The sequence below is a fragment of the Neodiprion lecontei genome, chromosome 5 (assembly GCF_021901455.1).
Source record: "Neodiprion lecontei isolate iyNeoLeco1 chromosome 5, iyNeoLeco1.1, whole genome shotgun sequence".
NCBI classification, from domain to species: domain Eukaryota; kingdom Metazoa; phylum Arthropoda; class Insecta; order Hymenoptera; family Diprionidae; genus Neodiprion; species Neodiprion lecontei.
In genome coordinates, this window is record NC_060264.1 from 31,338,449 (window position 1) to 31,351,267 (window position 12,819).

Here is a 12,819-nt window from a genome sequence, read left to right on the forward strand (position 1 = left end):
ATGCGATCACTGTTTTTTATTTAAAAATCAATGACGTTATTCAGGTTACGGACTGGGACAAGGATCACGTGGACCTGAAATGGCCAGCACCGAAGAACGACGGCGGGTCGCCAATAACGGGCTATATAATACAGAAGAAGGAGAAGGGAAGCCCGTACTGGATAAACGCAGTTCATGTACCGCAGAACCAGACCGATGCAACGGTACCCGATCTGGCCGAAGGCCAGGAGTACGAGTTTAGGGTGATAGCCGTCAACTCGGCTGGTCATTCAGAGCCGTCAGAACCAAGTGATGCGGTAACAGCGAAGGCGAGATACCTGGCGCCGAAGATTAAGACGCCACTGCAAGACATCCGCATCAAGGCCGGACTCATTTTCCACATCGACATCGATTTTGTTGGTGAACCGGCACCTGAGGTGGAATGGACAGCCGCTGGTAAACCTTTAATGACCACCGACCGTACAACCGTTACATCGATCGGGTATCACACCATCGTTCATACCGTGAATGCGAAGCGCACCGACTCGGGGTTGTACCATCTTCTGCTGAAGAATAGCAGCGGCATCGACGAAGGCAGCTTCCAGCTGATTGTTTTGGACAGACCGGGACCGCCTGAGGGACCTTTGATCTACGAGGAGATCACGAACCAGTCGGTTACGCTGTCTTGGAAGCCTCCTAAGGACAATGGTGGCAGTGAGATTACCGGTTACGTTATAGAGAAGCGTGACCTCACCCACGGCGGTGGATGGGTGCCTGCTGTGACCTATGTTAATCCCAGAAACACCCATGCCACTGTTCCACGTCTACTGGAAGGAACAAAGTACGAGTTCCGCGTCTGCGCTGAAAATCTTCAAGGACGCAGTGAACCTCTGACAACCGATCGTGGAGTCGTTGCCAAAAACCAATTCGTTGTTCCTGGACAACCTGGAAAACCAGAGTGCATCGATGCCGACAAAGACCATATCAAAATCAAATGGACATCACCCATCAGCAACGGAGGGTCACCCATTATTGGGTATGTATCAATGTTTCAAAAATAATCTTTATTAAGCGCCAATATGAAATAGAATTATAAAAAACGTAGAGCCGTTTTCTATCCAGGGCCAATACTTAGCAGAAAAGAAGTTAATTCGGTTGTTATACACCATTTTGTACAATAAGTGGAACCTGTCAACTATGCAGGGGTAACTATTCATATTCGATTATAATATTTACCCGTTCTTGCGCAGATACGATGTTGAGCGCCGTGATCGTGCTACCGGAAGGTGGATAAAGGTCAACAAGGAACCGGTGAAGGGCACCGAGTACCTCGACGAACACGTGACCGAGGGACACCAGTACGAGTACAGGGTTTCAGCAGTGAATGCCGCCGGAGCTGGAAAGCCCAGTGAGGCCTCATCTGTAATCACTGCTAGACCGATGAAAGAAAAGCCCAAGCTTCACCTGGATGGCCTACTCGGACGCAAGATCAAGGTCCGAGCTGGTGAACCGATAAATGTGAATATACCATTGTCGGGAGTGCCAACGCCTACGATAACCTGGACAAAGAATGGAGCCAGGCTACCGGACAACTTCCGAATCACGACGGAAACGAAGAGCGACCATACGGTCCTTCTCGTCGAAAAATCGGTTCGTGATGACGCTGGAAAGTACACAATTACGGCAGAGAATGAACACGGCAAAGACTCTGCAGACATTGAGGTAATCGTTGTCGACAAGCCCGGAATACCAAAGGGCCCCCTTCAGTATACCGCGACGACACACGACACGGTTTCGTTGTCCTGGGCTCCACCCGAGGACAATGGTGGCTCAGAGATCACCGGCTACATTGTCGAGATCGCCGACTTTGGATCAGAGAACTGGCGCCAAGTACCTGGCTACTGCACTCACACTAGCTTTACTGCTAAAGGTTTGAGTGAAGGAAAACGGTACGTGTTTAGGGTACGCGCTGAGAACTTGTATGGAGTATCTGAGCCTCTCGACGGAAAACCGGTTGTCGCAAAGAGCCCCTTCGATCCTCCAGATGCGCCAAGCCAGCCCGAAGTCACCGGCTACACTCCCAATACCTGCAGCTTGGTTTGGGAGCCGCCGACCAATACCGGCGGTAAGCCGATAACCGGATACTACGTTGAGAAACGGGAACGTGGCGGAGAATGGCTCAAGGTGAACAACTACCCAACACCAAATGCGTCATTCACCGTTCAAGACCTCCGCGAAGGAGGAAGGTATGAGTTCAGGGTTATGGCTGTGAACGAGGCTGGTCCTGGGAAACCAAGCAAACCGACCGAGCCCATCACTGCGGGACATCAACGTAGACGTCCCGATGCTCCCGAGCCTCCAAAACCAGATCGCATTACGAAGGACTCTGTTACTCTGTCCTGGAGACCACCAAGGAGCGACGGAGGTGCTAAGATCCGAGGTTATGTGGTGCAGAAGAAGGCCAAGGGTGACGACGAATGGACAGATGTTAACGGGGTACCAGTACCTGCGACTGTTTTCACCGTGCCCAAGCTGACCGAAGGTGAAGAATACCAGTTCAGAATCGTTGCAGTCAACGATGTTGGATTCAGTGAACCAAGCAGACCAAGTAACAATATCCTCATGGAGGAACAGCCGAACAAGCCCGTCATGGACTTGGGTGGAGTCAGAGATATCACAGTTCGTGCGGGAGAGGACTTTTCTATACATGTGCCTTACATTGGATTCCCGAAACCAACTGCCACATGGTTTGCTAATGATACTATCAAGGACGAGTCAGATTCTCGCGTTCATCAGCAATTGGCAGACGATTACGCCAGCTTTGTGGTCAAGAACTCGAAACGGTCTGACACCGGTCAGTACAGGCTGCAGCTCCGTAATCCATCCGGCTTTGACACAGCAACTATCAATGTCAAAGTCCTCGACAGACCTTCACCACCGTGGAACCTACGCGCCGATGAATTTGCTGGTGATGCCCTTACCCTTTACTGGAATCCACCCAAGGATAATGGCGGTGCTGATATAACGAATTACGTTATTGAGAAACGTGAACCGCGCTCTCCAACTTGGTCGAAGGTCAGCAGTTATGTTACAACGCCTTTCGTTCGCATAAGGAACCTCACCGTTGGACAGGAGTACGAGTTCCGTGTTATGGCTGAGAACCAATACGGAACATCAGATCCGGCCATTACCATTGATCCCATCCGTGCAAGACATCCGTTCGATCCTCCTGCAGCACCCGGTACACCGCAGGGTGTTGATACCACCGAGGACAGCATTACCATCTCATGGACTAAGCCACGGCACGATGGAGGATCACCCATCACTGGCTATGTCATTGAAAGACGCCTCATTGGTGAGGACAAATGGGTCAAGGCGACCCAGGCCCATGTACCAGACACAACATACAGAGTTGGAGGTCTCATTGAAAATCATGACTATGAATTCCGCGTTGCGGCTTGGAATGCCGCCGGTCAAGGACCATGGAGCTCAGGTTCTGACGCGATTAGAGCCAGCGCACCATCGTCGGCTCCTAAGATAACCAGCGACCTCAGTATCCGGGATATGACAGTAATCGCAGGTGAACCGTTCACCATCACGGTGCCCTATATTGCGCACCCGAAACCAAGACCTAGCTGGACCATCAACGGAGAGGAAGTGCTCACTGGTGACAGAATTAAATTCGATACCACTGAAGTTGCTTCACAGTACATAAACAAGAAGGCTAAGAGAAGCGACACGGGTAATTACACCATTCATCTCACAAATACGGTCGGTACAGACTCGGCATCCTGCAAAGTACTTGTTGTCGACAAACCGTCGCCGCCACTAGGACCTCTTGACGTATCCGACATCACGCCAGAGAATTGCACACTCTCTTGGAGACCACCAACTGACGATGGTGGATCGCCGATCACTAACTACATCGTGGAAAAATTGGACCCATCAGGTATTTGGGCTAGAGTTAGCAGTTTTGTACGTAACACTCATTACGACGTGATTGGACTCGAACCGAACAAGAAATATAGCTTCAGAATCCGTGCCGAAAATCAGTACGGCGTATCTGAACCGCTTGAGGCGGATGAGCCTATTATGGCCAAGTTCCCCTTCACCGTACCCGATCCTCCGGGTAAACCCAGGGTCAGCGATTGGGACACAACTCAAGTCAGCCTTAACTGGGATCGACCTAGGACAGACGGTGGCTCTCGCATTCAGGGCTACAAGATCGAATTCCGTGACCTGGCCGATGACGTACAATGGCGAGTGGCGAATGACTATCTTTGCAAAGACACTGCCTTTATCTGCTACAATCTTCTGAGCGGTCAGGAATACGAGTTCCGCGTACGTGCAAAGAATGCTGCTGGATGGAGCAAACCCAGTCTACCATCATCGCCATTCAAATTGAAGAGCAAATTCAACGTACCGTATGCGCCAGGAACACCTCAAGTTGTCAAGGTAGGAAAGAACTATGTGGATCTCAAATGGGAGCCACCAGTATCCGACGGCGGAAGCCGAATCACTGGATACATTGTCGAAAAGCGAGAAGTTGGCAGTGCTCAGTGGGCGAAATGCAACGACTACAATGTTATGGACACAGAGTACACTGTGCTACACCTAATCGAGCGCGGAGACTACGAGTTCCGCGTTTTCGCGGTAAACGCAGCAGGAAAATCGGAGCCCAGCTCATGCACGATGCCGGTGAAGGTATGCGAAGTCGAGGGTGGAGAGAAACCCGAGTTTATACGTCCTCTTGTAACCCAAGGTGTACCACTTGGTAAAACTCACGTGTTCGAGTGCGAGGCAACAGGAAAACCGTTGCCATCTGCCAGGTGGCTGAAGAACGGTCGCGAAATCAGTCTGGGAGGAAGATTCAAAACTGAGGTTATCGGTGGTATTTTCAGACTCGTTATATCCGAGGTCTGGGAAGCCGATGATGGTGACTACAGTTGCCAGGCGTCGAACCCGCTTGGACTTACCACGACGACCGCCCGGCTGAAGATTGGAACACCACCAAAGATCGAGCGCATGCCGGGTGACCTTTACCTACCAGAAGGCGACAACACCAAGATCAAGATCCATTACAGCGGAGATCAGCCCATGGAAGTTTCACTCACTAAAGACGGACAAAAGATCCCTGAATCCACGCACATCAAGTACACAGTTTTCGACGAGTATCTTATCATATTCATCAAGGATGTCGTCAAGGATGACGGAGGCGTTTACAACCTCACAATCAAAAACGATAGCGGAAGCGTTAGTGCTTCGTTCACTGTTTACATTACTGGACTTCCAGGACCACCTATTGGACCTCTCGATGTGTCCGACATTAGCAAGCACACATGCACGCTGAGCTGGCACCCACCGAAGTACGATGGTGGCCTTCGCATCACTCACTACGTCGTTGAGCGTCGTGATATCAGTCACACCCATTGGATAATCGTCTCGTCATTCTGCAAGGAAACTACCTTCACTGTTCAAGGTCTAACCGAGGGCCAGGAGTACCTGTTCCGTGTAATGGCTGTGAACGATAACGGCATGGGACCACCACTTGAGGGAACTAATCCCGTCAAGGCAAAAGCACCTTTCGATCCACCATCGGCACCTGGAAAACCAAAGGTCATCGAAATCGGTGGTGACTTTGTTAATCTCTCTTGGGACAAACCTGAGAGCGATGGTGGTGCTCGCATTCAGGGCTACTGGATAGATAAGCGCGAGGTTGGTGGGCTGGCATGGCAGCGCGTGAACGTCTCCATCAGCCTGACGAATCAAGTGAACATTACCAACCTCATCGAAGGTCGTCAATACGAATTCAGGGTCTTCGCGCAGAACGAGGCTGGCCTCAGCCCCGAATCCAGCGCGTCGACGTCCGTCAAGATCAAGGACCCACAGGAAGCCACACCGCCCGAAATTGTCAAGCCTCTCAGAAACACGAACTGTGTGCAGAACCATAACGCCCATTTCCAGTGCACCATTACAGGTTCCCCAAAACCAACCATCACATGGTTCAAGGGCGCGCGTGAGATAGTAAACGGATGTCGCTACCGCATCTACACCGAGGGTGACGTCTGCAACCTGGTGATCAACGACGTCTTTGGTGAAGATGCCGACGAGTACATTTGCCGCGCATCTAACAAGGGTGGAATCAAATCCACGAAGGGAGAACTCTTCATCATGACACCTCCAAAGCTCAATGTACCACCGAGATTCAGAGATACCGCCTTCTTCGACAAGGGTGAGAACGTCGTAATCAAAATTCCGTTCACCGGGTACCCCAAGCCCAAGATCACATGGGTAAGAGAGGGAGAGACGATCGAAGCTGGAGGCCATTACGCGGTCGAGGTCAAGGAGAGACACGCCGTTTTAACTATCAGGGATGGCAGCAAGATTGACTCTGGGCCGTACCGTATCACGGCAGAAAATGACCTGGGTCAGGACTCAGCTATAATAAAGATACAGATCAGCGATCGTCCGGATCCTCCGCGTTTCCCTCAGGTAGAAAACATCGGTCACGACTCTCTTGCCCTAACTTGGAAACCCCCAGTGTGGGACGGTGGCAGCAACATCACAAACTACCTTGTGGAAAAGCGCGAACATCCAATGACGAGCTGGATACGCGTTGGAAACACAAGATTCTGCTCGATGGCCGTCACCAATTTGAGTCCTGGTCATCAGTACGAGTTCCGCATTTCGGCAGAGAACGTCTACGGCCGAAGCGATCCAAGCGATGTTACGGGCTTGATAACAACCAAGGATTCTGTAAAGAAACAGTTCAAGAAGAAAGAGTACGAGGTGGATGAAACAGGAAAGAAGATCCGAGGCCGCAACGACGAGAAGGTCACGGACTACGACCAGTACGTCTTTGACATATACAGCAAGTACGTGCCGCAGCCAGTGGAAATAAAGAACACCTCCGTTTACGACAAGTACGATATACTCGAGGAAATTGGAACTGGCGCTTTCGGCGTTGTTCATCGCTGTCGTGAGAGAGCTACTGGCAACATATTTGCTGCCAAGTTTATCCCGGTTTCACACATTATGGAGAAGGAACTGATCAGGAAAGAAATCGACATCATGAACCAACTTCATCATCCCAAATTGATCAATCTCCACGATGCCTTTGAAGACGATGACGAGATGGTCCTAATATTCGAATTGTTAGTATTATCATCATATCGCCTCAATCCGTGTTCGAGCTTTTATGACACCAATGAGATTAATCTATTCACTCCCTTCTAGCTTGTCTGGTGGTGAACTCTTCGAGAGAATCACCTCCGAAGGTTACTCCATGTCAGAGGCTGAGGTCATTAACTACATGCGCCAAATCTGTGAGGCTGTTAAACACATGCACGAGAAGAACATAATTCATCTTGGTACAAATGATACGATTCAAAATCTTATCCATCGCATTTTTTTTCTGCTGTGATTTAATTACTGGCTGCTCACTGTAATTCTCATATCATACTCATAGTTTCGTCTTTTCGCATTCATAGATATCAAACCAGAAAACATCATGTGCCAGACACGAAACAGCACGAACGTTAAGCTGATCGACTTTGGACTGGCCACCAGATTGGATCCTAACGAAGTGGTCAAGATCAGTACAGGCACGGCAGAGTTTGCTGCTCCAGAGATAGTCGAACGCGAACCTGTCGGATTCTACACAGACATGTGGGCCTGTGGTGTCCTCGCGTACGTTCTGTAAGTACATCTACGTTTCGTAATGATAAGAAATCGAGCATACGCGAGGATTTCATTAATGGGGTCAAGAGCGCTTCAGAAATATGTAAGAATACTTTTCACCAATAGATTGAGCGGTTTGTCACCATTCGCTGGTGACAACGACATCGAGACTTTGAAGAACGTCAAGGCTTGTGATTGGGACTTTGACGAGGAAGCCTTCCGGGACGTATCCGAAGAAGGCAGAGACTTTATCAAGAGACTGCTTATTAAGAACAAAGAGTAAGTCTCGTTTTTACTGTTTGAAATATTGCAATTTTGATGAAACGGATGCATTAATTTCACTTTCGTTCACTCATTTTTTATCCAGAAAACGTATGAACGCTCACGAGTGTCTTCTACATCCTTGGCTCACCGGGGACCACAGCAACCGCACAACACCAATTGCAAGCAGCCGCTACGTCAGTTTCAGGGACAAGCTTCGCGCCAAGTACGACAACTGGGAGAAATACGTTCTCCCGATCGGTCGTCTTGCGGAATACTCTGCTCTCAGAAAACTCCTCATTGAGAAGTACAAAATATACGACACATCATTCGGTAAGTTTACTCTTTCAACATCTCGACGATTCAGGATTATTCGCAGCCCTCTTATGCTTCCTGAATCTGTTGACCATGAATTTTTTTTTTTTAGATCGCAGACAAGCGGCGCCTAGATTTGTCATCAGACCACAAAGCGCGTTTGCATACGAGGGGCAGAGCGTGAAATTCTATTGCCGTGTAATCGGAGTAGCAACACCAACGCTGACCTGGTCTCACAACAACCAGGAGCTCCGGCAATCGGTGAAATTCATGAAACGTTACACCGGTGACGATTACACTTTCATAATAAACAGGGTGAAACTAGAAGACAGAGGAGAGTACGTCATTCGGGCAGAAAATCATTACGGTTTCAGGGAAGAAGTCGTCTTCTTGAATGTTCAGCGTAAGCCAAAACTTCATCACATTTCGAACTTGACTAGTTCTTCGCCCGTGTCACTGTCAGTCCTTGACTTACAATTTCGTTCATTATTTACCGCTTCCACAGCATTGCCCAAGGAGATTCCAAAATACAAACCGGAAGTACAACCGGTACGAACAAGGGAACCTCTTCGCTGGAACTTCTGGCAAGAGGTCAGCGAAAGCGCACCGAGCTTCACCTTCCTTCTTAGACCTCGTGTCCTCCAGAGCAGACAAGCATGCAAACTGCTGTGTTGCCTGAGCGGTAAACCACCACCGACGGTCAGGTGGTTCAAGGACAAACACGAGCTATCTAAGTACGAGTACACAATGACAAACAGCGACGGTGTGGTAACCCTAGAAATAGTTGACTGCAAACCTGAAGACAGCGGCAAGTACCGGTGCATAGCTACCAACTGTCACGGCACCGACGAAACCACGTGTGTTGTCATTGTTGAGGGTAAGTCGAACGACGTTTTCGTTGACTAAACAGCTTGGATGAGTTCGAGGGTGTAAATATCTTGGGACGAATATCCTCTATTGCATATTGTTATGCTTCAAGTCTTAGGATTACCTTGAGTATTTGTCTGATATAGACAGACTTAAGGAATTGTACATGATTGCCGTTTATGTAAAAAAACAAACGAAAAATACTTCATTGATTGTCATCAGCTATAAGCATAATTGTCGTGACTAGATATGGATGGACATGCGATTGTAAATACATGTATATCGTATTAATTAAGATACGCTTACTGCGACAAAAATTTGCATATGAACAAATACAACAGCAGCTCCGTGCTTTTTTCTTTATTTTTTTATTTTGTCTATGTAATCGATAATATCGTTTTAACGATGGCTGGATTATGAGTTTGTTGCGTTTTCTTTTATTATAGGAACTGGCGAGACTGATGAGCAAGCTAAACTAGCGCACGACCTCCTATACTCTGGAGGTAGTTACAAGTTTTTTTTTCTCCGGTTTCATACCTGAATTGAAGGGTGAAACTCGATATCCTCATGTTCTGCACTTTTCATTACCTCATATTGTATTCGTTTTCCCAATTTTCGTAGAATTTTGAACGTATTCTCCTTACAGTAGATCTGTCACCTAGTTTTCGTATTTTACATTGGTGAAAATATTCATTCTTTAGTACAAAGTATCACAGTTAAGGGATGATAAGAATTTCAAAATCCAGGTCATTTACTTTTCAGTAATAACTCGTTCGACACATATTATAGTATAGGAAAATATTTTCACCAGGAAACTAAATCTCTCTTCTTCTAATTCTTTCGAGGTCTTTCTCTCCATTGTATGCATATCACAAAACTTACAAGTAGAATGAAATCTATCGCCGTTTCACCAATCATGTTCATAATAGTATTGCTCTTAATAGTAATAACCACCTCTTAAACTTGCCTGAGAATTTACTTTCATGATTTTGTATAATTCTAATAACTCGTTTAATAATTGTAAGCCGTATCGTATAATTTACTAACATTATCAAGGTTTTTGTTGGTTTCTTGCTTATTGCTTAAAGCTAAGATCTGACCAACAAAATTAATGTCCATGCGCAGTGAATGGCTGATCTGTTCCTCTGTTTAATGAAAAACTTTTACGTATAGATCGAAGGTTCATAGAGCAACCGATAAAACCAGCGCCACCGCCGATAGTGATAGTACAAAAGTCTAACTACAGCAATTCGAGCAGCAATTTCCAATCGTCAACGAATCGGTCAAGTTCAAATTACAACTCCACGTCACACTCCTCCGCTTATAATAACGTATCAAGTTCGTCGAGCAATATTCGGCAAAACTCGTCCTCTTACAAGGTGAGCAAAGCTGTAAATTATTAATTGCCGCACCTGTACGAGTCTTGTATTTATCAAATTAACATGTGAAACGAAATTTTCTCCACCTAGTCTAATCTGGAGACGTCCAGTATCACAAACAAAAATGAAACAGCTGCCACGGACAAAAGAACGGTGAAGAAATACGGCAGCAGATTAGATACGACTGGCAGTCCTTCCCGATCTCGAAGTGCGACCAAGGAACTCATCCGTACGTCTAATGCTCGAAATAAAAAGAATGAAAAAACACGTTTTTACTACATATGCAAGACACAGATTAAAGAATTACATTTTTTTTCTGCAGTCCCACCTGACGATTCGATGTGTGCGCCAGAGTTCATCAAGAAGTTGAGTGACCTGACAGTAAATGACGGTGAACAACTTGAACTGTCAGTCAAAATCAGGGGTGATCCTGAGCCTCAAGTAACGTGGTCTAAAAATGGAAAGGTAAGGTTAAATCTATTTGTAAAATAACTTGCGGCTGATAATTTTATATGTAGGCTTATAGAAAAATGTCTAAATTTTGTAAATCAAATTCTCAGTTTTTAAGCACTCATAAGAGGGATTGATTGCATCTAAAAAATTCTTGCCGTTGTTTTGTTGGGTGTGAAATAGCGACAACCAACCGACGAGTATTGAAATAAATCTTAGAGCCAAAATGAAATCGCAAGCGTGTCAAAGAGGTGGCGGCCATATTGAATGTGCGCAAGGATTTAAACATTGCTGTTGAATGCTTGCAAAACATAATTTCAGTGAGATTTCGGTTACACTTATTTTTTTTCCCAACAGACATTGAGCTCTTCGGAAATTCTGGACCTGAAATACAGAGGCGGAGTGGCAACGCTAACAATAAATGAAGTATTCCCCGAAGACGAGGGCGAGTTCACCTGCAAAGCAACAAACAGTATCGGAACAGCGACGACATCATGCAAGCTCACCGTAAAACGTAATTATAATGATTTTAGGAAACATTCAGTTCTATGAAAATAAACTTTATGTACCGGTACTTACTTTTTTCGCCATCTTCTCGCTTAGCTATGGCAAACGGCGAAAGCAGCAGTAAAAAGAAGGGAACGGGAGACAAGGCGCCAAAGATAGTCGATCATTTGGAGAGCAAATTCGTGAAGGATGGTGAACCCGTTGTATTGAGCTGCCGTATAATCGGGGCTAAGAAGTTTGACGTCGTATGGCTACATAACAATAAGGAAATAAAACCGAGCAAGGACTTCCAATACTCGAACGAAGCCAACATATACAAACTCAACATCGCCGAAATATTCCCTGAGGACTCAGGCACATACACCTGCGAAACCTTCAACGATGCCGGGGAGAGCTTCTCGTCTTGTACTCTCAACGTCCTTGGTAAGCACTCCAAATCCGTATATTGAATTAGATTTTTTTTTCTATCGAGCATCTACTCTCTTCTCTTTATCTGTCACGTTGAATTTAAAAACAATAATATGCTACATATTCTTCGTCCCCCCTACACAGTGCCCAACGAGGAACCAAAAAGCCCAGTGTTCACGACATTCCCGCAGTCAGCAACTGTGAGCGAAGGAGAGAGCGCCAGCTTTACCTGCCAGACTGAAACCGCACCCCTTAAAGGTAGAATAATAATGATGTACTATATTTACATTTTTGCATGGAATTGACGAACGTAGAATTGAGATAAATGAGAAATTAAATTCGTTACAGTAACGTGGGTGAAGGATGGAAAACCAATTGACGAAAAGAGCAGCAAGTACCTTTTCAGTTCGGACGGTGAAAAATCATTTACCCTTCAAATAAAGTCGTGTGCGCATGATGACGTCGGCCAATACACAGCTAAAGCAATTGGCAAGAAGGGCGAGACAAGCGCAGCATTTGCCCTCAACGTGACCAACCCCGGTGACGTTTGAAAAAAAAAAATTAAGAAAAAAAAATTATTTTAATACATTATTAGACGAAGATTATTGCTAATATGTAAGGTGAGTAACGTTAGTTCCTTTTATCTTCATTTTAGCTTCACTCAGCGAATACATAATACGAGAAGAAATTTAACAGTGACTGTTCTACAAGCTGTAATTATTTCATTTACAGAGTCTGTGAGAGAACACGAATAAAAGGGAGAGAAAGAGAAGAAATTGAATTAGAAAAGAGAAAAAGAAACACGAAAATTAAAACGAAAAATAATTGAAAATACGTCGAATATTCTAACTTATACATATACCTATATATGATAATAATAATGAACGAACAAGAATGAAAACTCAGAATCAAACCTGTCTACAGGTACTTGATTGACGCTCTTATTAAATTGTTATAATATGATAATGTATAA

General features: G+C 46.0%; 1 protein-coding gene across 15 annotated transcripts in view; it reads left to right on the plus strand.

The window, feature by feature from the left end:
• LOC107226829 (twitchin) overlaps positions 1-12,466 on the plus strand; it is a 76,786-nt gene extending 64,320 nt beyond the window's left edge. For all 15 annotated transcript variants that reach the window (XM_046741283.1, XM_046741282.1, XM_046741284.1 and 12 more), the window contains 16 exons: positions 45-1,015; positions 1,230-7,133; positions 7,216-7,349; positions 7,470-7,677; positions 7,786-7,938; positions 8,027-8,253; positions 8,348-8,638; positions 8,741-9,112; positions 9,549-9,605; positions 10,276-10,481; positions 10,572-10,710; positions 10,804-10,946; positions 11,289-11,445; positions 11,535-11,861; positions 11,991-12,104; positions 12,195-12,466. In XM_046741283.1, the coding sequence (XP_046597239.1) occupies positions 45-1,015; positions 1,230-7,133; positions 7,216-7,349; positions 7,470-7,677; positions 7,786-7,938; positions 8,027-8,253; positions 8,348-8,638; positions 8,741-9,112; positions 9,549-9,605; positions 10,276-10,481; positions 10,572-10,710; positions 10,804-10,946; positions 11,289-11,445; positions 11,535-11,861; positions 11,991-12,104; positions 12,195-12,397 (9,606 nt within the window). In that variant the 3' untranslated portion in view covers positions 12,398-12,466. The remainder of the gene's footprint in view (positions 1-44; positions 1,016-1,229; positions 7,134-7,215; positions 7,350-7,469; positions 7,678-7,785; positions 7,939-8,026; positions 8,254-8,347; positions 8,639-8,740; positions 9,113-9,548; positions 9,606-10,275; positions 10,482-10,571; positions 10,711-10,803; positions 10,947-11,288; positions 11,446-11,534; positions 11,862-11,990; positions 12,105-12,194) is intronic.
• Positions 12,467-12,819: the final 353 nt, after the last annotated feature.